The sequence below is a fragment of the Cryptomeria japonica genome, chromosome 6 (assembly GCF_030272615.1).
Source record: "Cryptomeria japonica chromosome 6, Sugi_1.0, whole genome shotgun sequence".
NCBI classification, from domain to species: Eukaryota; Viridiplantae; Streptophyta; class Pinopsida; order Cupressales; family Cupressaceae; genus Cryptomeria; species Cryptomeria japonica.
In genome coordinates, this window is record NC_081410.1 from 300,679,905 (window position 1) to 300,706,332 (window position 26,428).

General features: G+C 36.4%; 2 protein-coding genes across 5 annotated transcripts in view; one reads left to right on the forward strand and one right to left on the reverse strand.

Annotated features, from left to right (window-relative positions):
* The window catches only part of LOC131031531 (protein COFACTOR ASSEMBLY OF COMPLEX C SUBUNIT B CCB4, chloroplastic), a 163,208-nt gene that overhangs the window by 96,568 nt on the left and 40,212 nt on the right, over nucleotides 1–26,428 (reverse strand). For 3 of the 4 annotated variants that reach the window (XM_057962671.2, XM_057962676.2, XM_057962688.2), the window contains exons 3-4: nucleotides 25,406–25,505; nucleotides 25,183–25,256 (exon numbers count right to left, since the gene is read on the reverse strand). The exons of the other annotated variant lie outside the window; for it this stretch is intronic. In XM_057962671.2, coding sequence (XP_057818654.1) covers nucleotides 25,183–25,256; nucleotides 25,406–25,505 — 174 coding nt within the window. The remainder of the gene's footprint in view (nucleotides 1–25,182; nucleotides 25,257–25,405; nucleotides 25,506–26,428) is intronic. 4 annotated transcript variants of the gene reach the window in all.
* On the forward strand, nucleotides 21,385–23,604 carry LOC131031522 (uncharacterized). The gene is made up of 2 exons (XM_057962661.2): nucleotides 21,385–22,686; nucleotides 22,800–23,604. Exons 1-2 carry the CDS (start codon nucleotides 21,508–21,510, stop codon nucleotides 23,601–23,603), a joined length of 1,983 nt encoding a protein of 660 aa, XP_057818644.2. The 5' UTR covers nucleotides 21,385–21,507; the 3' UTR covers nucleotide 23,604.

Below are 26,428 nucleotides of genomic sequence, written 5' to 3' on the forward strand. Positions count from 1 at the left end.
TACTAGTCATAGGATTAGTCAAAGGAATAGAGGAATTGACTTGTGTTGAAGGTTGTGAGTAACCTAGGGTTTCGGCACAACTCTTGATAGGCATGATATTAGAATCAACAATATGTGCAATGCCACGCAATATATCAATTCCATTCTTATCACTTTGAAGCATGTGTTTAAGACCTTCAATTAAAGGAAGAGCTTCACTATTAAGGTACTCTTCGGACATCCATTGTTGAAAGTTGTCAAATTGATTGTCCAATGTAGAAAATTGATCTAAAGAAACCCTGGTTAAAGCTTCTTCTTCATCATGGGATCCATCAATAGGGTGAATAGGCACATGATTACGATGGGAAGAATTAGCATGATCCTCATTAAAGAAGTCACCCAAATTAGGGTCCATCTCCTTGGTAATTAAACCTTGGGAAGCCATAATTCTAATGCTTTGTCTAATGGGGATGGGATAGGTAGGACTAATAGTGGTAAAACTCATGCACTAGAGGGAAAATCTGAATTTTGAATTGTAGAACAAAGCTTACAAAATTTAGTAATGCAAAATTAAAGAAAATAATGATTACACAATTTGAACTTTGTTGGAGGAAGGGGATAACAATTTCCAAAAATTAAAGCAAATTGGAATTTTAAAATTAGGGCTAAGGGAAAACCACTTAATTTTAAAATTAGAATTTTGAAAATCAGGGCAGACAATAATTAACCTCTTAATTTTAAAAAATTTCTTTGAAATTTGAAATGTTGAATTTTGAAGGTATTTGCGATTCTAGAGGGACCAAAATTGATAGAATCAGCCAATCTTCCGGATTTAGGCTATTTAATACAGTCATAGCAGTCTCCCGAAATTTCGAGAAAAAAGTCGAGGACTGTGGCGAGAACGCACATGGTCCGACCAACTTTTCTCGAAATTTTTAGGGATGGATATTACGATGAATTTAAAGCTAACCCAAAAAAATTGGCAAATTTTACAATCTCTTGATGGGCGAAAAGAAGGCGCAAATGTGAAAATAGGACCCTATTAGGGTTTTGAAGAAAAAGAGGAATTGAATTGGAATTTTGAAAAGGGTCAAACCTAATGGATAGGGACACCTTGGAAAATGTTTAGAAATCTGAATGTAATTGAAATTGATTTGAAATTCACACAATCCAATTAAATTTATAAATTAGGGTTTGATGAACTAACCACTTAATTTTGAAATTTGAATTTTGGGAAGAAGGGTGGAAATTGAAAATTTGACTTGTAGGATTGAAGACAAATCTGAGAACAATCAGAAATCTGAAAATTAAAAGGGAAATCCAATTTTTGCACAAGTTCAAGATGTTTTTTGAAAATTAGGGTTTTAACAAGTAACCTCTTAATTTTGTAAATTGCAAATTGCAAATTGAAAAAGACAATGAGGAAATTGAATTTAGCAAACAAAACAATTTTTCAGATCTAAGATAACCACAAGCAATTTTTACAAATCACAAGTTCAATTTTAATTTATAAAACTAGGGTTTTGAATGATTTAACCACTAAGTTTGCAGAAAGTTGAAACTTGTAAATGAAAAATATGCAGTTTTGTTCAAAGGAAAGCATGCAGGATGTCGGGTTCACCAAAATGTAATGATGGGAAAATGGTGAATGATAGATCAAGAGGAAAACTACCCTTTCCCTCAAAGAGAGATGAGAGTTTCACTATTGATTACCATTCAAGAACTTTTCACCATTACATTAGGAAGGGGTAGAAGATAATTCACTAGATCCAATCTCTCCACACAAAGATGGTAGATTGAATTCTGAATGAATTGGGAATGCTAAGTTGATCCCCTATTCCTTGTTTGATTTAGAAAAGAAATTGATTGAATTATGTAGTGCAAAAGTGACAAAGAATTGATTATAACTTGAGATCGGAATATGGGATGAAGTTGTGCACTTAGATCTGGCAGTGAAATGTCGAGACAAAGTCACTCTGCGAATTTTTTGAAAAGTTGTCTGGACCGTGACGGGAATGTACACGGTCCTCCGAAAAAATCCGCGAAACGAAAAATCTTTTTCCACCTCTACAAATGAAGCCCGAATCCAAAAGTACAGTTGAGTACCTGCAACCTACACACAGAAAAAAAAGGAAAATGGGTTGGGATTGGGGGTTTGCCTTTACGTCAAACCCCAGTTTGGTTAATGAAAGAAAGTACTTGTAAGTAGATGTAAATGAAAGACTGAATTGTAAATCACCTCAAGGGAGGTTGTAGTAGCAATGTTGATAGAAATGCTTGTGTGGAATTGTATGTTGAAATCAATCTCCTCTTCAATGGTTGAATCCTTGACTTGAATGCAACACCTAGCCTTGAAGGGAGACTTGAGAATGCTCAATGCTAGAAAAGAATGCTTGTATGCTTGAATGCTCTTGAATGCTTGATCGCTTGTGCATACTCCAATCTTATCCGACTTCAACTTATCCAACTTATGCAAATGAGAGGATGAAGGCCCCTTAAATACATGTTTAGCGGATTTGATTTTCGTCACGGGCTGACATCAAGGGAGTTTCCCGCCTGAGACACAACCCACAATGCATGCTCTAGGAAGGGTCCTGCCCTAAAATAGGGCAAGGACAGGGGCGCCACGCCCCTGTCCTACCCCTTTCTCCAAGGCAGGATGCAATCGGCGTGATGCAGAGGCTAAGGAAGAAGTTGTTTTTGCAAGTCGAGCAATCTCCGCTCTCCGATGAGGCTAGAGGATTCGAGTTCGCATGCGTGAGGACCCTAATGCAGTCGAAAATTGCTAGGGTCGCAATTTTATGACACTACACTAGTAATCATTTTCCACATAAGCTTTCACCATGTCTTATGTATCGTATGGTTTCTTTAGAAATGTGTGTAGATTTTTAGACGATCCACCAAAATAGAAATTGTCTTCACTCCCAAAGCAGTTAAGTTAAGTGAAGCCCATAGAAATATCTTCGCATTTCTAGCAAGGAATGTGTAAGGCTATGGTAAGATCCGATATAGTACTGAATCACTTTTATTCATTGGCAAGTGTCTCATTCTGCAACATAATTCTATATAGCATTTCTGATTCCTATCCCATAAAAATTGACATGTAAAATAGCAAGTTTTATAGAAACAAACATATCAAGAAGCTGGTGAGTCAAGATTCTCTACATCTGTGGCAAATAAATGCAACTCTTGAGCCATAATGTATCACTTTTTTAAAGAACTTAGGATACTTATCTCTATATGATAAATATTTTTAGTAGGATCATCATCTCTTGATGGATTCAACTCTTACATCCTCAATTAATTTTGAGACTACAATTGATATTGAACCTTAGCATGCTTTCTTCATCCCTGCAACATAGAGCATTTGTAGCGACATTCGATTTTTCCTTATTATGAAAAAAATTGAAATATCTTTTCTATCCACTCCAGCAATTAAGTGGCTGGGCTTTTATGTTCGAACCAATATCCATTTTTGTAGTTCAGTGGGCAAGGTTTTCTATTGGAGTCAATGCTTAAGACTATCATTGTTGGTCATGGCAAGAAACTTACTGATTTGCAGGTATTGCCTCCTCTTAACCAAACCATGCATAATGGCAAGCATCCCTATATGATATGTGGATCGGAATTTCTCCTTTGGCATGAGTTTGCATCTCTCAAAGTCTATTAGATGATAATCTAGGATAATTATTTCCGAAGTTGTTAATCCCGAATCATCACATTTAGTGATGAACAACATGGGAAAGACTAATGTAGCAAGAACTTGATCAATAACAATTCCTTCAACAATTTCTAAATACGTTGTTTTGCTTCCTTCATCCATACAAACAATTCTTTCTTCAATGATTCTGTTTGAGTTGCTGCTAAATGGGCATAATTCTTGATAAAGCATTAGCATTTACTAGCCAAACCTAGAAAGCCTCTTGGAAATGTCCTTTAGCACTAACCATTCCACAATTATTTTGATCTTCGCATAATCAACTTCAACACCTCCCATTAAAACAATGTGGACCGGATATTCAATTTTTTTCTTTCAAAAACAACATATCAACTTCTTCACTAATCATGTTCTCTTTAAATATTGACAATACCCTATTCACATAATAAAGATGTTCCATTTTGACCTTGTTGTAGATTAGAATATAATATATAAATAAATACAAATAAATAAATCTTGAGATATGGGAAGAAAATATTATTCATAGCAGATTGAAATGTTGTCAGTGCATTAGAAACTCCAAAGGGCATAACCTTGAAAACCTAGTAACCTTACAAAAGTGTTATAGCTCAATTGGTTGAACACAATTAGTCAGGGTGATGGTATATTCCTCGAGTATGACATCCATCAAGGATCAAATCCCCTAGATGTGCAATAAATAAGGGATAAGGCCAAGATCATGTCTTCAGTGACTTTGGTGGAATACATACCCCTCAATCCTTGGCTCTCAGCCAAAAAGGTTTCAGCCTAAGGCTCATGCTCCCATATCAAGTAGTTAAAATGATTATAAGGGTTTGATATAAATAATAAAACCTATTGACTATATTCATGTCAACCTTAGCCCTGATAATTACCGATCTGAGATCAATATTCACTAACTAAAATACTGCTATAAACCTCCTAAAAGAGCCCTAAATCCTAAGGTCTTATACCTTTTAATCCTTCTCGGGCTCTAAATTTCTATTTTTGTGTTGACCGGCCCAAGCAATCAAATCACTTAACATCCACCAGCTAAAGGGGCTTAGTCCATGGCGGGACCGGTTTCCCCTTTTCCCCCTTTACCAGCAAGCAAGCTTCATGGCTTTCGCCATTTCACGAAGCGGGGGACTTATTATTTTGTTCCCCCCGCGAAATGGCGAAAGGGCTAAGCGTTTCGCTATTTCGCAAGGGCATCAGGGAATATTCCACCCTTCCCCACGAAACAACGAAGCGAAAGACAAAGCCTATGGTGGGGCCCTCTCCACGAGGCTGCGAATGGATGCGGTGACATAAAGGGTTATCGCCATTTTGCGGGGATTAAGGCCAATGCGACATTCAAACCCACGAAATGGCGATGGGCCCACAAAGATGAAAGGAGAACTTTTTTCGCAGGGTCGCGACGGTTGAGCTTTAACCGCCGCTTGACTTTGTGATTTAGCCTTAAACATCGCTGTTTCACAACTATAAAATACAAAGGCGCTCCAAACCCTGCAATATGGCAATAGCTTTCGCCATTTTGCAGGGTCAATGTATGAAAACTTTTCAAGAGCTGCAAAGCAGTGATAGTTTAAGTGAACCCATCCTGCCACGTGACACATCTTCAGCCATGGATTTTCACTTAAAGGGGCTGATCAGCGGACATGTTTTAAATTTTTTTGGAGCCCTTTGGAGGGCTTTGTGGCACGATCTCACGCGTCCATTTGCACGCAACATGGCTGATCTAGTAGCCAGGATTCAAACTTGCGGGGCAGGTGAAAATTTAAATCTTCTGCACAGGGTAGTTGTCAACCAAGAGGTCGAATCCATTTTTTGGCTCAATTGGTGCCCCAATCCGATTGGATTTCAGTCCAACTGCCGAAATTATTTGCCTTAACTCTAGAAGTGACCCCTAGGAATGATTTTTTTGGACGCCACCCTATGGCTCTTCAATGCGGATTGAAGACTTTTGTGCCCTACAAGTTGATCTCAGATACATCATACGCAAAGATTTCCTCTTATCTGCAGATATTTTGCTTCTTCCCAGATATGGAGGATATTCTGACTGTAATACACGCTATCAGATCAATTTATTGATCCAATCATCCTCTTCTGATATTTTGTAACCTAACCCTACCTAGGGTTAGGGTTTTCTTAACTGCAAACAAACCAGAGTTATGACTAAACTACAAAGGCAATTTTGTAACCTGTTTTCAAGATCTTTTCTCTTTCTTTTGCAAAAAACTTATGTTTCTCTGTATTTGTAAATTTGATTTGCTTTTACATGAATAGAATTACTTGCCTTGCCTTATTTTAGTTCTTATAATCTGTGTAATTTCATTACCTCCTTATATGAATTTATCTTCTTTTGTTTCCTTTGCATGAGTGACTGTGTTGATCCCTCTTTGAATGTCATTGGTCTGATTTCAGCCCCTCTCGCCATTTTACAAGAATTTCAACCTTCACTCAGGCAAATAGGGAGCCAATTTTGTGCATCCTTTGGGTAGTTCTTATTGATGTTTTGTGCAGTTATAGGCAAGGAAGATCAATCTTTAATCTAGGTGCAAACCTTTTTCCCTTTCAAGCATTCCTTCTTCCCCTTTTCCCCCTCAAAATCAGTAGAATAGATTTATATGTGTTGGGTTGGTCCAGCACCTGCATCAAATTGATAAGGAAGTCGGCCTTCTCTGGAGACTCGATCTCACATTTAGCAAGGTCCCACACTTGGAGGTTGTTTCAATGTGTCACAAGGTTGATGATCAAGGTTGTTCATCAAGCGGGCTGACTTTTGTGACAACAGAGCTCTCCAACAGAAAGAACTTTAAAAAAAAAACTAGTAACCTTAATGTGTTCAAAATGTTATTACAAATTCATTTTTTGGTCAACTACAAATATTTTACTATCCAAACAAGGTCCAAGATGGTAAAATTCTAGAACATTTAACTATTTCAATTCTTCATCAATATTCTTCCAACTTTTGTTTTAGTGGGAATGCTAGGGTGAAAAACTAGTCTCGTTGGGTCCATTTGAGTTACCAATACTTGTGGTATACTTGGATTGTGTGTACATTGCATGTGTAAGTTGCATTATAATTACATTGCAGTTAAAGCCTTAATGGGTCAGCCCACTCTAATGCAACTTGTTGAGAGGCTTATAAAAGACACAATGGCTCCCACCTTTTCAATCAATCAGTTCATTCATATTTGTTTCTAAGATTCAAAACTATATTGATATTCTTCTTTTGGAGTATCTTAACACCACACATTTTGTGGTTCTCAATAATCGCTTGTGGAGTTTATTTGATTGGTTATTGTTGTGGTAATAACCTTGTAATAAATTCCAAACATTGTACCAAAGCAGACAATTGCTACTAGTTTTCATCTATCTCTACCTTGGGTATTAGCCATCACACCTTTATGCCAACAAATTTGTAATGTCCCCACTTTGAAATATAATTTAATAATAAATAACAATAATAAAATTGAAGTACAAAAGAATAAAAATTTAAATTTAAAAGTATAATTAAGTATAATTAAAATTTGATTAAAGTTAATGAATGGTCAAAAGGCATGAAATGATAAGTTGTGACCCCCAAATATAAGGTATTAAGGGGAGAAGAGAACTCATTTGAAGGGGGGATGATTCGGGAATCAGAAGTGCAGATCTGATTGTGAAAGGTTGTGTCCCTTTCAAAGGGCGGAAATAATGAAGAGTTGCCCTCTTTCAAAGGGTGCTAATGGTGAAAGGGTGTGTCTCTTGCCAAAGGGCAGACATGATGAAGAGGTGTGACCTCTCCCTCACGTTGAGAGATATAAAGGAAAGGAATCAAAGCCTCCAGTGATATCACCATCGATTAGATAAGATACAAAAGCACTTAATAAGAACTGGCTCTCAAGCGTCGATCAATTTTAAATTGCAATCAGCCATCAGACCACAACCTGGTATGCTGAATATATTTTATAATTAGAATGATTAATTATTACAATTTCATAAAGTTAATAATTAAAGATGAAAGGCCAATCTATGACACAATATGAGCAGAATTATGTTTCTCTTTTATATTCATATGTTATAAGCATTAATAATGAGAATAATATAGCAAACTACATTTATTAATGAATTCATTCTAAATAGAAGTGTGTGTGTGTGTGTGTGTGTGTGTATCATACGAGGGCAATAGATAAGACCTGCGGTGGAATGGGCATGTGTTACATCATACAAAGACACTATTTGTGAAGGATAGTTTCTAGCACCCTAACATGGTTATTCCCCATCCTTCCTAGAGTTGAGGATTAGGTTAGAGGTAGGGATTGGAGCTTAAATATAACAGTAATCAAACGTATTATGAAAACTAAATGTTCATTAATTGCAATAATTGAATCTAAGCATAATAGTTATGTTGATAATATGTTGATCTTCCTAGTAAGTATCACACACCTTAGTTAAGAGTAACCCTAAAGCTAATTTGTTATTATTATAATTCTAGAATAAAAGTTGGAAGGGGAAATTACAATTGGTATCAGAGCTTTGATCCTGCCATCCTACAAGGTAAACATGAATTAATGAATCATTCTAGTCAATAGGAAGGAATCTAACAATACATGTATTTGTGTGCATGTTTCGTGTTGGCATATGTCAATGTGTATGCTCTGTGTTTCGTTCATGCCTGATATGTTTCCAGCATGTTTATTACATGTGTGTTTCCAAAGTTGTTTCATACTGGAAGTCATTTTGAACACTCCATGACCAATGCTTGAGGACAAGTAATCTGTTGTCTCAAAATTTTATTTTCAAAAATTGACAACCCCTACAAATTTTTACTCAAAATTCGTAGTTTTCTTCTCTAAGGCAAATTTAACAAGATTTCAAACTCGTATTTGTTAATGTCAAATCATCAGTGGGTGTGTTTGTCATCGTTGTCCAAATTTTGGTTGATTTCTGCTTTCATTTTCCTAGCTTTTTGTGCAATTTCGGGTTTTGAGTTCCTCATTGCAAGTAGGAACTTTTTGATGTCATTGCAAGTAGGAACTTTTTTATGTCATTGCAAGTAGGAACTTTTCGATGCCACTACAAGTAGGAACTTTTTGATGTCATTGCAAGTAGGAACTTTTTTCTCAAACTGCAAGTTAGCTTTACTTGTAGTAGGGTCTTAGAAATCCGATTACAAGTTAACTTTACTTGCAGGAGGGTCTTAGAAATCCGATTACAAGATAACTTTACTTGCAGTAGGGTCTTAAAAACCCGATTGCAAACCGATATTGCAAGAATGTTAAATACTTTTGCACTTGTAATCACGTCCTAGAGACTTGATTGCAAGGGGTTTCAATGCATGTAAGGGCAATAAACAAAAGCTAGTGCTGTCATATGTTGATGACAGTACTGATGTAAATTGAAAAGAGTACAATGTCATAAGCACAGAGAGAACTCCTGAAGAATAGTATTACCCCAAGCAAGAAGATGAGATTAGAGTTCATTGGCAAAGGACATAAGAACTATCAATGATGCAAGTTGATGTTCTTGGACAAATATCCTCACCAATCTTGAATACTTCAAGTGCCAACAACTTGTAGTAGCATGAACACCTCTTAGACAGAGGATTATGTAAATAGAGTCGTGTCTCGGACACTTAGATTAGTTTCAATTATAAATTTGTAATTTCCCTTTGACAAATTCCATGTAATGTCAAAAATTGTAATTGCAAGTAGTCACATTACTTGCATTCTTGTAACTTGTAATTACATGTAAACAAATTACAAGTTGAAAGACAATAGGACTATAATTTGGAATAAGTCATAGTTAGTTGTGGAATAAGTCTTGGTTAGTTGGACTTCTCCACTTTTCGCTCTCAGCCCCTCTCCTATATATATATTGGAGGGTGTTCTATGTAATGTTTATCTTTTTAACAAGCAAGAGAGCTCTACAGAAAATTATTGTCATAAAGACTTTGTGCTTCATACTTGTAAATTGGTTTTTCAAGCAATATCAAGAAGGCATTTGAGTTTCAAATTTTGTGTTGAAACCTTGTTCTTATATCCATTGTATTCTTATGTCAAAGTGGTATATTTTTCTGCATTTGCTTGAGGTTCTGATGAGATTGTTGAAAGAAGCTCTAATTTAACTTCTTGTAGACTTTGTGCTACAAGTATTAAGGATTAAATTATTACAGCTAAGTGTTCATAATAGGGAGGAATTGTAAGACTTTGTGCTTGTAGTTGCTCCCATTTGTAGTAGTTTAGAAGTGCATCATATCAAAAGACTTTGTGTTGTTGTATGTTGTATGTTGAACGTTGTTCTTATTCTAATCATTTTGAAAGGTAGATAAGATAGTGGAAAGTAAAAACTTTGAGCTTTATTTATATTTTCTCGTCCCAAGGAAGTGACGGAAGTCTTTGAGCTTTCATGGAAACTTTACTTCCTTTTTGTATAAACATCTTTGTAGTTAAAGTTTCTTAAGTTGCTGTATTTGTTATCTTAACCGCAATTTCTTTTCTGAAAAGAGAAAAGCATATAACCTTTTCTAAAGAAAAAGAAAAAGATGTCCCACCCAAGTTAGATTAGCGTTTATATATTATAGTTGATTAGTAATAGTAGAAAAGGGGGTGCCTTCTCTTAAATTATGAGTTTTTAATATACACGCTGTGACTGAAACCACAATTTTGCACATCTTCCCAAGTGTACAAAATTTTCAACTAACACAATCTTGGGTGGGGCGGACTATAATGTCCCAACTTCGAAATATAATTTGATAGTAAAATTTAAATACAAAAGAATCAAAAAAAAAAATTAAAATATAAAAGAATATAATTAAATATAATTAGAATTTGATTAAAGTTAATGAACGGTCAAAAGACATGAAATGACAAATTGTGACTCCCCCAAATATGAGGTATAAAAGAGAGAAGAGAAATCATTTGAAGGGGTGTTAATTTGGGAATCAGAAGTGCAGATCTGATTGTGAAAGGTTGAGTCCCTTTCAAATGGCAGAAATAATGAAGAGTTGCACTCTTTCAAAGGGTCATAATGGTAAAAGGGTGTGTCTCTTGCCAAAGGGGCATACATGATGAAGAGGTGTGACCTCTCCCTCACATTGAAAGATATAAAGGAAAGGAATCAAAAGCCTCCAGTGATATCATCATCAATCAGATAAGATAGAAGAGCAGTTAATAAGAACTGGCTCTCAAGCATCAATCAAGTTTAAATTGCAATCTGCCATCAAACCACAGCCTGGTACGCGGAATCTATTTTATAATTAGAACAATTAATTATTACAATTTCATAAAATTAATAATTAAAGATGAAAGGCCAATCTATGACACATAATATGAGCAGAATTATGTTTATCTTTTATATTCATATGTTATAAGCATTAATAGTGAGAATAATATAGGAAACTGCATTTAATAATGATTTCATTCTAAATGGAAGAATATATATATATATATATATGCAAATGGACTAAGATAGTAAATTCATATTAATAAATGATTAGAATATGTTAATAACATTTACATTCTTAATACATTAAGAATTGTTTTTCTTTTTTTTGGCAAAAGTGGCAAGCCACTGAAATATTTTTAATATATATAAACTGATTCAAGAGCTCTTGGAGGAAAGAATCAGTAAAGAAAACCTCCATTCATTGCTCAAAATACAAAGAGGAGGGATTGATTAGGACTACTAACTAGGAACAGACACATTGACATCCAGCTACATATTATCCATATTACAGTCATAATGAGTATGGTAGCCAAAAAAAAGAGGCACCAAAAGCAATACTCTTCCTACTAACGAAGGCACTACTTAGCCTTTGATGTCCTTTTACATACAATTAATTATAACTAAAGGAGTTACATAATATTATGCATTGAACATAATATTCAAAATCTTTACAACTAACCACGGGCACCAAAATTCCAACTTTGTCTATGCTGCTCCTCAATATACACAGATGGAGAACACAAAATTACTGCCTTGGTACGAATCATAGGCGCGAAATTGCAACTTTGCCCTTTACCATATTTCACACTTTTCATATTGTTTCTGAGGCTATTTGCACCAGAGGGTCGACAAAGATTTCCTTTGCTAGTCATCACCAAAAAAGATGAAGGAAATGCCCAATACCATGCTTCGAGACCTTTACTGCTGGACACAGGCACCAAAAAATGAACTGTGTCTAAAATGTACCACAATGTACCAAAAGGGGCCACAAAATTTGCATAATATGGACACAGAATTTCAAAAAAGAGACAAGACCAAAGATCTACGACAATTATTCTTCCATTGCTTGCAGACTCGAGTCATAATCATCTTGACTTTCAATATGGCTAGCATTTTCATCCTGATTTTCTTGCTGAACATCATTTACATTATGCAAAGGTACCTGTGAGGTGCTTGGTGGAGAGGAATAAGGCATGTCCCTCCCAGGAGAAAGGGGAGGGTTGTAATTTCCTTGTAGCCAGGAGCCCGTGGATGGTGAATGCTCAAGCAAAATGACTGGCGAGTTGTGTTCATGCCCCAAAATTGCCAACAGAGCATGCACCTTGGAGTATATCTTACTGCGCATTTCTGACTCCAGAGCCCTACCATGACTTTGAAACGCTTGTTGAAGGGGACGGACATTCTGCAGCTTCAAAGATTGCTTAATGCTGTCATAAATAACCACGAAGGCTTCTTTATTAAAAAGAAATGACGGGGAAAGAGGCCTCCAACAAAAGCTTGTCCCTTCCAAAGATCATATCGCTGGACTACTAGGAGTAATTTGTTCCCCATAATGTATTCTGGTTTGATTGTCATCCTTGCAATTCGTTCGAGAGCTTTCCATGACTGCAAAATGTCTAGAGCGTTTGAAAGAAAAATTGAAATTAGCTGCGAAGGGAATATTGGTCTTCTTGCCTAAGGATAAAGAATTTCATCGCCCACCATCTTCTTTACAATTCTTCTACAATGTTGGCACTGGAGGTTGAAAACTTGCCCTAACAGATCATCAACAATGTGTTCTTCAAAAGGCACTTCCCACTCTTCAACTCTGAGAAAAACTCTGTGGTTGTGCGGCCAATACTCCATTGTTGGAAGTTGCGTCATACCTTGCAAATCCCCTAATTCAGATGACGAGGAGGAGCTCTACATATTTTGGTTTCTTCACTCACTAGATAATCGAAAAAAGGAATGCCTTACCTGCATATTTAATAAGGCCTTAACGCATTATGAGCAAACTGTCAGATAATAATTTGGGCATACTAGGGTTGATGAAATACGCTTGCCATTTCACACATGCGAGCACTGTATTATCTTACCAAGGAGCTTAAAATGTTATTTAAATTGATTGTCCTACTGAAGGCCTTTGCCATGATAATGAATAAGAAAGGACACAAAGGATCTCCTTGTCTGATACCCTATGAAGAAGCAAAAAAACCTGTTGGCACTCCATTAATGATAGCTGAGAAGAAGGCACTTGAAATGCAGGCTTTGATCCATTTGCACCACTTTTCTGCAAATCCAAATTTTTGAAGTACTTTAAATAAAAAGGACCAATTAACTTTGTCATATGCATTCATCATATCCAACTTGACTACAAATACTGGTGACTGACTGGAGTTAATGAAATGTAGGACTTCATGCGCAGCTAAAGCTACTTCCATTGTCTCTCTGCCTGGGACAAAGTCACCCTGTTCCGAAGAAATAATTTTAGGTATAAGATGTTGGAGTCTCAAGTAGATAGCCTTGGAGAATATCTTATAGATCATGTCACATAAAGAAATAGGCCTGAAATCTGCAAAGGTCATGGGCTCCTTTATCTTGGGTATAATAGCAATGTTGGTGGCATTAAAAATTTTAATGATTGAATCACTCTTTCTTGACTCTTCTATGGCTGGATCAAAACAGATAACATCCCAACACTTTTGAAAGAAGAGTGCAGTAAACCCATCTGGGTCGGGGACTTTATCTGGAGCCAGAGAGAGAACTACATTTTGTACTTCCATCAAAGTGAAAGGGGCCATAAGAAGCTATATATCTTGGGGAGTAATCAAGGAAGGAATGGCAACAAGTAATTCTCTTTCTTGTGCTTCATCTGGAAGAGGAGAAGGGGGAAGGGCAATGATGCAGGAGCACCGGTGTAATTCTTACCGATTTGAGCAGTTAGCTGTGGAATTGCTTGGAGATCGTGGCATTCCTTCATGTTTGAGAGTTTAGCGTTGTGGAATTGGATTCATCCCTTTGAGTTCGTGGTCTTTATCGTGTTCGAGATTCATAGCATTTGGATTTAATTCCAGTGAGATATCGATTTCAGTATTGGCCCGGTTGATGTGTTCTTACCAGTTACTCTTGCAGTGTGTGGATCGAGGATGACTTCGGGTTGCGGTTGATTTCCGTGACTTGCGGATCGTTGGAGATGTTGTTTTGGGCCTTGGCCGGTATTTCCGGAGGTCCGCACATCGTTTTATGCCTTGTGATGTTCTTAGTGATGTGATAACCCCTACGGTATCACCTGATGTAAAATTATTTAATAATGTTAATATATGGATTAATTAAATAAGGTTATTGTAAATAAATGATTAAAATGAAAATATACGTAATATATTAAAAGTAAAGGAAATGTATTTAATATATAATAATAAAGAAAAGTATTATTTAATATTTAATATATTTAAAATATATATGATAATAAAGAAAAGTATTATTTAATATTTAATATATTTAAAATGGCAATATTTAGTATATGACAATGTAATATTTAATATATTTAAAACACCCATATTCAAGATGTAATAAGCCCTGCACAATGTAATTAAACTATAACAAGCCCCCCCCCCCCCCGATTACCCCCGCACGAAGTGGTGCGACGGTACCATCGCATCCCTTCTTGTGGAAGGGGACCCGTGGAGGGGTACAACCCTTCACAGGGTATAAAGGAGGACAGCAGCACGCAGATTAAGGGGGAGAGGGCAGCAGAAGGTATAAGGAGAAACTGCGATCAGCAGAGGCAACCACAGTTCGGAAACTACTGCTGCGAACAGAGCAGTAAAGTAATGAATTAATATTTTTATATATATGTTAATGCTTATTTACTGTATACATTAATGAATATAAGTAATTAATATTCTGATATATACATTAATGAATGAATATTTTAATACATATGTAATGAATGGAATTAATGCATATTTAATATATATGTTAATGAATGTAATTAATGCATATTTAATATATATGTTAATGAATATTTTAGTATATACATTAATGAATGGTTTTTAGATGTTAAGGAATATGTGTAAACATATGTTAATGAATATGTGAAAATATATGTTAATGAATAGTTAGGAATATACGTAATAAATAAATGTGAATATATGATAATAGATATTTCCTGAATATACGTTATGGAATACATGTTAAGTTAGGAACATGTAAATGTAGATTATGAAATGGAAAATAGTAATAAATTGTAAAATGTAATATAAATGTGATTGTATGATGGAGGTTATAGGGAGGAAACTCCCTTAGCCTAATGGAGGGATTATGATAATCCCTGGTAGGCAGTATATACTGAATATCTATATGCATACATGTATGGGTTGGTTGACAAAGTTTATCCAAGAAGAGACAGATATGGCCGATCCCCTCTGGTAGACTTGGATGATGGGATGCATCATCCAAGGCAAGGAATCGACATATGGTCTTCCTTGGATGGCTTGGGTGTAAGAAATTACACCCAAGACAGGAATCGAATTAACCTTCGATTTCCTTGATGGCTTGGGTGTAAGTAGTTACATCCAAGACAGGAATCGAACTAACCTTTGATTTCCTGGATGGCTTGGGTGTAAGAAATTACACCCAAGACAGGAATCAAATTCACCTTCGATTTCTTGGATGGCTTGGAAACAAGATGGGTTCCAAGAAGGCGAACTTCACAGCCGCATAAGGACATATCTCCGTATGGAATTCGTATCCTTTTTATTAGATAAGAATTGTGATTAGTGTTAATTAAGTATTTTAAAGTTAAATTGCAAGATTGATTAGTTATATGTATATATATATATATTTGTTGTATTCTAACAATTTGTTTTGCAGGACAGTGATCCCTAACTAGTAAGGACATTACAAGTGATTTGAGCCAACATGTTACTGTTAGCACGTTTCATTATGAACTTGTCGGTCTTTGGGCCTACTTGATCAAGTTGTTATTATTTGCGGATGGTATAAAGAGGAGTTTTGCGAATCATTTAAAAGGAAAGAAGATAGAAGACAGAACTTAGAGAAAGAAAAGATCGAGCGAAGATGTAGTTGTCGGGAAGATTCTGGTCTAGGGGGACTGAAGTCGGGATGGCTAACGTCCGAATCAGTGCAGACTGTTACCGTAGGCCGAACCGATGATTTCTAGTCCGGGGAGACTGAAGTTCGGAAGGGCAGAGGTCCGGATCAGTGCAGACTGTTACTGGAGGCCGAACCGATGAGATTCTGGTCCGGTAGGACTGAAGCCGGGATGGTTGAGGTCCGGATCAGTGCAAAACAATGGAAGTTGTTACCGGATGATGATTTGTTGAGAGGATGATTTGCAGATCATAGATCTAAGTGTAAGAGTTGTCTTGTAATCTTGGGTTGCGGTCCAACATGTGGCATATGTAATTCATTAAACTATTATAAGAATTGTTCATTCTGTTTACTAGTTATATATTTTGTGTTGTTACCGGTTGTTCTTTCTGCTTTATCTGGTATTGTGTTACCGGTTACCGGTATCTTGCATGGTGTTTGTGTTAGGTTGCAAGGATGGGATGTCCTTCATTGGATCTCCCTACCTTGACTGCATTAGGCAAGGAGATTTTTGAAAAAATGAACACCCTCATCTTGAATGCCTTGTGCATTTGTAATATCACTACCAGTAGTAGAGTCATTTATGGAGAAAATTGTAGTTGCTGCTCGTTTTATTTTTGCTGACCAATGGAAGAATTTTGTGTTCTTGTCCCCTTCTTTGAGCCATAATTCACGAGAGTATACTTCTTCCCTTTTGCACAATTCTTCCCACTCCTCTTGCAATTGTTTTTGTTTCTCAAAAGTGGTCGAATCCAAACCCTGACATATGATGTGATCATTAACCTCAGATAACTCCTTTTCTACAAGTTCCTTTTGAGAGAAAATATTTTTGAATACTTGTAAGTTCCATATTTTGATTTGAGATTTTAGATGCTGCATTTTTTTATAATATTGGAGCATCTTAGTGCCTATCTAATATGGGGCACTGACCCACCATTGTCTCAATAATGGTTGAAAATGTGGATGGTGAAACCACAATTTTTTTAAATTTAAAGAAAGTTTGTGCCTATGTGCTGAAACTTGTGCAGTCTTCCTTATATTCAATGAAATAGGAAAGTGATCAGAGCTTGTATAAGGTAAAATTTGTGACTGAATATTAAAGTCTTGAATCTTCCAACATTGTGAAATAAGAAACCTATCCAATCTTTCTACAATCTGGATGAAGTTTGCTCTTCTATTTGTACAAGTAAAAAGGCCATTCTGGGGCACAACATCTAATAGGGCATTATCATTTATGAATGAGGTAAAATCATCAATGGTTTTAGTGGGGGGGCATATTCCTCCTTTCTTCTCTAATATAGACGTTATTGCATTAAAATCACCCCCTAAAACAATGTTCTGATCTACATACTGCTAAATAGTAGAAGTAAGAGATGTCCATGTCCTTTTCTTATCATGTGTGGAAGTAGGCCCATATACATTGAACAGATTGAAAGGTACCTCAAAATTCTGAATTTTAAGCAATTGCTAATTATTATCTTGTTTAAGTACCTTCACCTTTGTTGTTTTAGGATTCCATAATGTGATGAGACCTCCAGATGCTCCTACTACCTGAACTTCAACTGACTTCCATTGAGTCCACTTCTCCACTATTTTTTGGAACGTATCCTGAGATGTTTTAGTTTCTTGGAGTAAGATGATGTCTGCTTGTGAAGAATCAAGTTGTTGCTTGATTCTATGTCTTTTGTCAGAGGCATGTATGCCTCTGACATTCCGAGAAATAATCTTCATAGCTTCCGAAGAGAACAATTGGTTCTCCTCGACCTCTTTGTTGATGAGAATTTCCCATCAAGTTTAGTTTGTGTGCCTGCTTCTATCTCCTCTTTGATCTTACCAATCTTTGGCTTTCTACCTCTGGTTTTTGGAGTTTTCTTTTCTATGTTGCACATAGATAATGACTGTGAAATTGACAAAGTCTGAGAAAATCAAAATCTAGAGTTGCTTATGGTTCTGAACCCAAATCCTGATGGGCGATTATGGATAGATTGGATGTTGGATTTAGGCTTTGTTGTTGATCACATATTACTTCCAATACTTTGGGGGGCACATCATGACTTTGGTGTTGCATTCCTTGTAAGCCCAAAAGTTGTACTATGTTGTCATCAGAGATCCCATTCTCATCCGCAATCATAGTAGTATCCTGCATAATTTCCTCTGTATTTTGGTAAAGGTTCTCAAGCTTTGTGTTATATCCATACAACTCTTCTTCGGCTATTTCATCAATCCTTTGTGATGCCACTAAAAACAACATCGCATTTGCCATATTTTCTAGCTCCTCCTTAGACAATTGTTTCCTCTGCTCTTTTTTTGCTGAAAAAAAATGCGGAGACAGAGTGATGCTAAGGTGTTTGTCCATAATATCAATCGGGTAATTATGAAAAATCAGTTTATGAACTAAATCACCCATTTTTATTTCCACCTCTGGGGGAGGTAACAGGTTTGGGGAAGTAGATGTGCCCTTGTGAAAGACATTTTGAACTGTCATGATAGAATCTTCACTTTGGCCTTTAAGAAGGAAATCTTGAGGAGTTATAAAGATCTTAAAGGATTTGGGAAGAGAAACAACCCGGGTAGAAGGATAATTGTAAACATGCTTTTCTTGACACCAAATGCTTAGAAAGGAAAGGAGCTTTGAGAACCCTTTTTGTAAACTCAAAGTGTTTAAAAGAGGATGTTAAATCTCCCCTATTTCGAAGCTGATGTTCTGGAAGATTTGTATCGGGCTTAACCTAACATCCTCTTCTTGTAAAATGTCATCCTCTTCTTGTGCATTAGTAACATTTTCTAGGAAATCTTCTGAGGATGTAAAGTGAGTGCATTGAAGTGGATCAATAACATGATCATTGCAAATTCTCACAACCAATTGTCTACGGCCCTAACATTAAGTATTCTAGTGGCCCAGGGAGTTTGAATATTTGTCCACAATGTTAGCGGCTTGAATAACTATTTATTGATCCCATGTTCCAAATTTTGAAGAGATAGAGAGGGAGTTTGGAAAGGGCTTAGAAAGGTTGAGCAGCAGACACACTCTAACCGATAGATGTGTGTACTCAAATGGTAAGAGATCGTGTTTAACAAAAATACCCAGTTTATTAGCAAAAGTCTCAATAAGTTTTGGATCTCTATATTCCAAAGGCAATGAAGGAAATGTGATCCAGAAGGGCATAATGTTGCATAAAGTGGATTCAACCCTAAAGTTTGGAATCCATGGGATAGTGTAGAGTCCAGAGCCCTAACAAAACCACCCTTTAAATTTATGTACAAAATCTCTGTCATTTTTGGATTCAAAGAGGACGATAAAGAACTTAGACTCTGAATTAATGTAAAAAATATTTTCTACACCTTTCCAAGTTTCTTTAGCCCATTCAATATTGAGGGAGGAATCCCAGAACTTACCAATTAGAACTGTTTCCCGTAGGAGTGAGATATGCGGTATCAGGAGGTGATTTGGTAAGGAAATCTTGTAACCTTGGTCCTCTTGTTCCCTTTCATTGATATTTGGCCTCTTATTTCGATGCATTCCATCTTTATCGGAGCCATTGTAAGTTGGAAGTGGTTTGTCTGAGTGGGTATCAGGCATTTTCTTTCTCCATATTTGCTCACCCTTGTTCTGCTTGAAAGGGGCTCGACCGCTTAGGGATCTTGGGTTTCTCACAAAGAAATTGTTTGGCTGTGAAAAATAAGATGGGAACCTCCAAGATCCTTTAGAGCCATGTTCTAAAGTGTGCACTCTATCTTCTTCAGTACTCCCTTCTTTCTCTCTAGCCCTGGATTTTGGTTGGAACAAAGTTCACAGTGGTATATTATTAGGAAAAGATGGCACCAAATGATTCTCAGATCTAACCCTGTTGTGCAGATTCTTGTAAGCCTTCCTTACTCCCACCATGATATTATTTGGAAAGGTAATAGATCTTTCGTTGTGTTTGCTGTTATTTTGGTAGAAGCCTTCAAAAGACTCAGATCTGAAGTCCTTATGCTTAGACCAAGGGCCCTGTGAGCCGTTTGAGGATGAGCTTAGAGGCCTGTCATTTTCACATGTCAAAAACTAGTTGTGGTCGGATATAGTGCTTGAGGTAGTATGGTATCCAGTTGGGCTTCTTGAATCTGAAAGTTGTCTTGAAAGGCTTCGGAAACCTGCCTGCCCCAAACCCATAATGCCCAGAAAAGCTATTTTGCCCAGAAAAATTTGTTGTTTGTTTTCTGACATCTTGTCTGAATCCGTTTCGAGGCCTGAACCTCCATATTGGTACTGGTGGGATCCCCTGGATTCACCTGCCCCTCTCTGCCACTGCAAATTTGAATGTGGTTTTCCCGCCCATCGGGCACCGCTCAGAGCTCCCAAACCCATTTTCGTATACATTAAGAATTATTATATGGTAGCCTAATCTTTAATCTTTCCAATTGCCCCTAAGAAGGATCGAATATGGGAATGTTAAGGAGAGGCAGTATTAATACCTCGCAAGATAGGTAAGTCCTGCGGTGGAACAGACCATGCTACATCATACAAGACATACAAGAGCAATAGATAAGACCTGCAATGGAATGGGCATGTGTTACATCATACAAAGACACTATTTGTGAAGGATAGTTTCTAGCACCCTAACATGGTTATTCCCCATCCTCCGTAGGGTTGAGGATTAGGTTAGAGGTAGTGATTGGGGCTTAAATATAATAGTTATCAAATGTATTATGAAAGCCAAATGTTCAGTAGTTGCAATAATTGAATCTAAGCATAATAGTGATGTTGAAATATGTTGATCTTTCTAGTAAAAAGTATCATAAACCTTACTTAGTTAAGAGTAACCCTGTGATACCGGTTCTCCCCTTTTTTGCCTGGGTCCTGGTCCTGGTCCGTGCCCGGTCCTGGTCCTGGTCCTGGTCCGGTTCGCCCTGGGTCCCACCCGGGTCCTGCAGGGTTCCCTGTGGGTCCATGCAGGACCCACAGGGAACCCAGCCGCCTGGGCAGGACCCAGGTGGGACCCAGGGCGAACCCAGGAGGACCCGGGTGAACCCAAGCCCGTGGGTTCCCAAAAACGAGGCCCACGGGTTAGAAAGCATTTAAAAACAATAAAAAAACAATATTTTTAATCTTCTAAATACATCTAAACCCTAATCCGCCCCTCTATAATGCATTTCATGCATCAAAACATGCATTCAACCTATTCTACTTGCATTTTTGAAGATTTTTTCTCTACAATCAGGGTTCTTAGTTTTTGTATTTTTCTTCGAAGGTGACGACTACGAAAGTGTGAGACACGCATCAAAGGCATAGGAATCACCGGAGAAGAAAGATTTAGCCATTAAAGGTAAGTGAATCTGAATTTTTTTCAAGTTTTCAAGAATTTTTCCAAGTTTTTTTCAAATTTTAAAATTTTTTTTTAAAGTTTTTTAAAGTTTTTTTAATTTTTTTTAAAGAAGTCTTGTATATTTTTTTACACTTTGTATGCATAGTATGGGGTTATAATACCAAAATTTTAATAATTTTTTTCAATAATGTTGTGCATTCTCTTTTCATTTTAGGTGCACTATTCATATAATCATACATAATGGTTGGAACTGGAAGTGCAAGTGCAAGCTCTAGTTCAGTTGCAAATGTCCGAAATGAAAATACCCCCTTTAAAATTGATCAAGATTCACCACTTTGGCATTATACAACAATGATCAAGCCAGTGTCTGGTGGTGGGGGTTTTGTTTGGCAATGCAACCATTGTGGCACTGAGTATACCAGCTCATACTATCGAGTGAAAGGCCACCTTTGTTTCATCCCTAGGCGTGGAATAAAATTTTGTAAGGGATCAGATGGCAAGGGGCTGCCAAAAGCTCTAGTTTTGGGATATATTAGAGAACAAGAGGAAGCTGATAGGAGAAGTAGCAAAGCAAAGACTGATCATCCTCTTGTCCATCAAAGCTCAATGTCTAAGAGGCCTTCTAGTAGCATGGGCTCCACAAGACCAGCTGGTTCACATCCTTTCATGCAAAACCCACCAGTTGATGCAGTAGAGAATCAGAATGTTGTGGCTTCACGGAAAAGAGGCCCATTGGATTTTGCCTTCAAAAAAGAACTGAGAGAGATTGCAGATTCCAAAATTGCACGTTGCCTTTATGGCAATGGGCTTCCTTTCAACCTTGTTAGATCACCTTACTTTCGGGACATGGTGCATACTCTTTGCAATACACCTTCTGATTATGTTTGTCCATGGTATGAAAAGGTGAGAACCACCTTATTGGCAAAGGAGAAAGCATCCATAGAGTTACAGTTGAAGGTCATCAAAGATACATGGCAGGAAACAGGTGTGACCATTGTTTCTGATGGATGGAAAGATTGTAAAAATAGGCCATTGATCAATGTTATAGCAGTGTGTCCTAAAGGGGCAATGTTTTTGAAAGCAGTGGATTGTGAGGGGCAAGTGAAAGATGCAAGTTTCATTGCCAATATCTTGATAGAATGCATTGACATGGTGGGGCCTCAAAATGTTGTCCAAGTTGTAACTGACAATGCTAAAAATTGTAGGGCAGCAGGGACTATAGTGGAGGCTACATATGGTCACATCTTTTGGACACCATGCGCAGTACACTCACTCAATTTAATCATGCAAAAGCTTGGCACACAAATTGATTGGGTGAAAAAACTATATGCGGAGGGCGAGGAGATTCAAATGTTTGTGACTAATCATCATATGTCACAAGCCATTTTCAGGACCTTCTCCAAGTTGGAGTTGTTGAAGGTAATTTATAATTACTAATTTTAAATTTTATTTTTTAATTTTTTAGTTTTAAATTTGTATTTTTTATAGACTTGCATTTGATATATGTTGTGTATTTTGTTATGTCATGTTAGGTTGCTGAAACACGATTTGCATCTCACACGCTCGTCTTAAGACGACTTCTGAAGGTGCGAGACGCCTTGAGTTCTATGGTCATCAACAGCTTGTGGAGTGTATGGAAGCAGTCCCACACAGAAAGAGCTCTAAAAGTAAGAGCATTGATCCTTAGTGAGAAATGGTGGGATGATGTGGAATATGTTTTGAATTTCACTGAGCCCATCATGAGCATGATCAGGTATGCTGATACTGATCGCCCATGTTTGGGCGAGATTTATGATGGCATGGATTGCATGGTGGAAAAAATAAAAGAAGTAATAAATAGAAAAGAAAATGACCCAACGGAAACATTTTTCAAAGTTGTGCAGAAAATTGTTGTTGACCGTTGGAACAAGATGACCACCCCCTTACATCTCTTAGCATTTGCTTTGACGCCAAAATTTTATAGTGCAGAGATGCTTGCAACACCAAGGAGGGTGCCACCATATAGAGATGCAGAGGTTGCTTCTGGCTATAGGGCTGCCTTTAAAAAGATATATCAAGATGAGGAGACAAGAAATATTGTCATGAGGGAGTTTGGCCAATTTGTATCTACAAAAAATCATGATGTTGTAGCTCTTAATGCTAGATATGGGATGGATGCTGATGAGTGGTGGTATGTACATGGTCAAGGCTCCATTTACTTGCAGCCTCTTGCAATTAAACTTAACTCCCAAGTATGTATCTTTTTATTTTTTATTTTTATAGTTTTCCAATTCCATTTGATGCTATCATTTTTTTATTTTATAATTTTAATTTGTAAATTTCTAATTATGTTTTAACTTTTAACAGGTTGCAAGTTCTTGTTCAGCTGAGCGGAATTGGAGTACATACTCCTTCATCCACTCAGTCAAACGTAATCGTTTGGGTGCAAAGAAAGCTGAGGATTTGGTCTACGTACACTCCAACCTTCGTTTGTTGTCACATAAGGACCTTGAATATAGTGAGGGTGTAACAAGGAATTGGGATCTAGCCCCTAAGTGTGCTGATTTAGATGCTACAGTTGCACAACTTTGCCAAGTCTCTATAGACGAGGCGGTTATGGAATTTGAGAGAGACATAGCTAGTGGGAGTGGCATTCCATTTGATATTGGTTCAATTGATGCTGAATTTGAACCACTTGATGACCGTGAGCTTGGGTTGGATGCTTCAGATGAAGATGAATATGGAATTTAAATCCCATAGATGGCTTGTAATTTGAATGTTTAACTTTATACTTTATTGTGTCATGACATTTTCACATTTTGAAACTTGAAACTTGAATATTATCTTTTTTGCAAATTATGAATATGATATTACATTTATGATTTATGATATATCAATATCAGAATATTTATTGGCATTGGCAATTATGGATTTATGATTTATTGATTTATGATTTATCTATTATCATCTATGTATCATTGTATGGGAAAGTTACATTGTATGTTTGATGTTTCATATTTGTATGTTTGAACTGTGAACATATATAATTTTGATGTTTGAAGTTTGAACATATATATATATATATATATATATATATATATATATTAAAAAAAATTAATATATATATATATATGTACGGACGAACCCGTACCCGTACCCAAAAAAAAAATTTTTTGCCGAATCCGCGAACCCGTACCCAAATCCGAACCCGAATCCGAACCGGAACCGGTAACTTAGGAGTAACCCTAACACTAATTTGTTATAATTATAATTCTAGGACAAAAATTGGAAGGGGACACTATAGAATTGAAAATACAAAATAACTAGGAAGAAAAGAAATAAAATGGTTTCTCAATCTGTGGCCACTTTTAGATATATTAATCTCTCTTAGTCTGACAAGTTGTCACAAGCTATTAAACAATCTTACAGATAGTATTAGACTGCCTTTACAATAGTACAAAATTAGTAGTAGGACTATATTACAGGGTAAAGCAGGCCCAGATGAACAACTTTTGTACCAACATTGTTTACAAAAAGTAACACAGCCAGGAACAACTCAAAAGAAAGATGGTAATAATACCTTATTCAATAATGATTCTGCTATTTGATTTTCATAACAAGTGCCCAAAGTTAAATGTTCTATAGCATACTAATACAATAAAATGCTTGTCAAAAAGACAACCATTTCAAGAAAACTGCAGAAATTGAGTTCTTCTAAAATTCCAAGAGAAAATGAAAGTTTCAGTCATGCATCTGAGAAAAACAAGATTTGACTTACACATGCTTTTCTTATGAAATTTTGGGAAGGAATAAACATTTGACAAAATGGTTGCCAAATCTAATTCTAACGATTAAAAACTAAAGAAATAAAAAAAACGCAATTTGCATCTAGCCATTTATTGAGTGGGATCAATAAAGGTGACGATTTTAGTATACCAGTATAGCTCAGCTGCTGTCTTTGCAGGCAACGCCTCCTCCACAATATTGCACTCTATTCCTTGAAGTTGCACCTATAGCTACAACAGAATCAGATAGGTAATTGTATTTTATTATGGAATCAGAATCACAGTTATCAAAAAAATTATGAAGATTATAGATAAAAGAACACATTTAACAAAAAATACCAACTATATTGAACTACAGAGTTTTAGAAACTCACAGGTGGCAAATATTTGGGTTGAATAGATATCCAAACCAGACCAGTAAAAATAACAGTTACTGCCAAGGCAAGTGTCAAAACATCTGCTCTTGATTGTGAACTGTCAAATCAAATTCTGATGTAAGTATAGAAGAGCATCTGTCAAAAGAACTATAAATCCCTTCGAGCAACTAATGCTTGAGAAGAAGTTTCAAAAATATTTTTTCAATTGCGTCCAGTCAAAAAATAGATGGAAAATACATATTTGTGACCAATGTTAGGGTATTCTCAAATGCAGTAACCTGAAATGATTTCCTCAATGATCGAAGGAGAAGTGCTAGTTATGATTATTTGGAAATATTCTGACTTGGTTCAAAAAATATGTGAAACCCAGATCATAAACCAATGAAATAGAAAGAATATTTCAAAAGATAAGTTAAAAATCAAAATATATAGAAAATGTTATAAAGCCTGATCTATGAAAATTGGTGAATAACTTTTTAACAATTCCTTTCTTCAAAATAGTTCCTAATCAGATTTCAGACAACAACAAAAAATGAAAAAGACAACATTTCAAATCATTTTCAAATTTATCTGTGTATAAGGAAATAAATTGCAGTTAAATTCTAGAAGTATTGATATGAGAAAACTTCCTATCAATGACATTTTGGTCAGCTCTCACATGTTAGAATTTTAAAGTCTGTTTTGAGACAACTCAAACCGAAACAATAAATGAGGTAAAACCTCTCTTAAAGTCATAAGTAAAAGCACATTGAAATCTTAACTACCCTAGACACTAAGTCAGGGACAAAATATACAGTTATAAACACTAACACTATATTTTCTTGACAGCTTTGGCATGAATGAAACAACTATCTGCCTTTTTGCCTGAGACATGAGCACAAGACTGGTAACAACTCTTGTCCCAAAAGCAATATTTTCTAAAGTTTAAATGAAAGCAACTAATCTAAACACACAAATGACAACACCTTCCTACGAGCTAAAGAAGAGACCAGTAATTTGATGCGAACAAGCTATGAAAAG

Coding starts and splice junctions, on each gene's coding strand:
- LOC131031522 (XM_057962661.2), top strand. CDS start 21,508: ATGGTTGGAACTGGAAGTGCAAGTGCAAGCTCTAGTTCAGTTGCAAAT. Junction 22,687..22,799: donor CCAAGTTGGAGTTGTTGAAG/GTAATTTATAAT, acceptor ATGTCATGTTAG/GTTGCTGAAACACGATTTGC.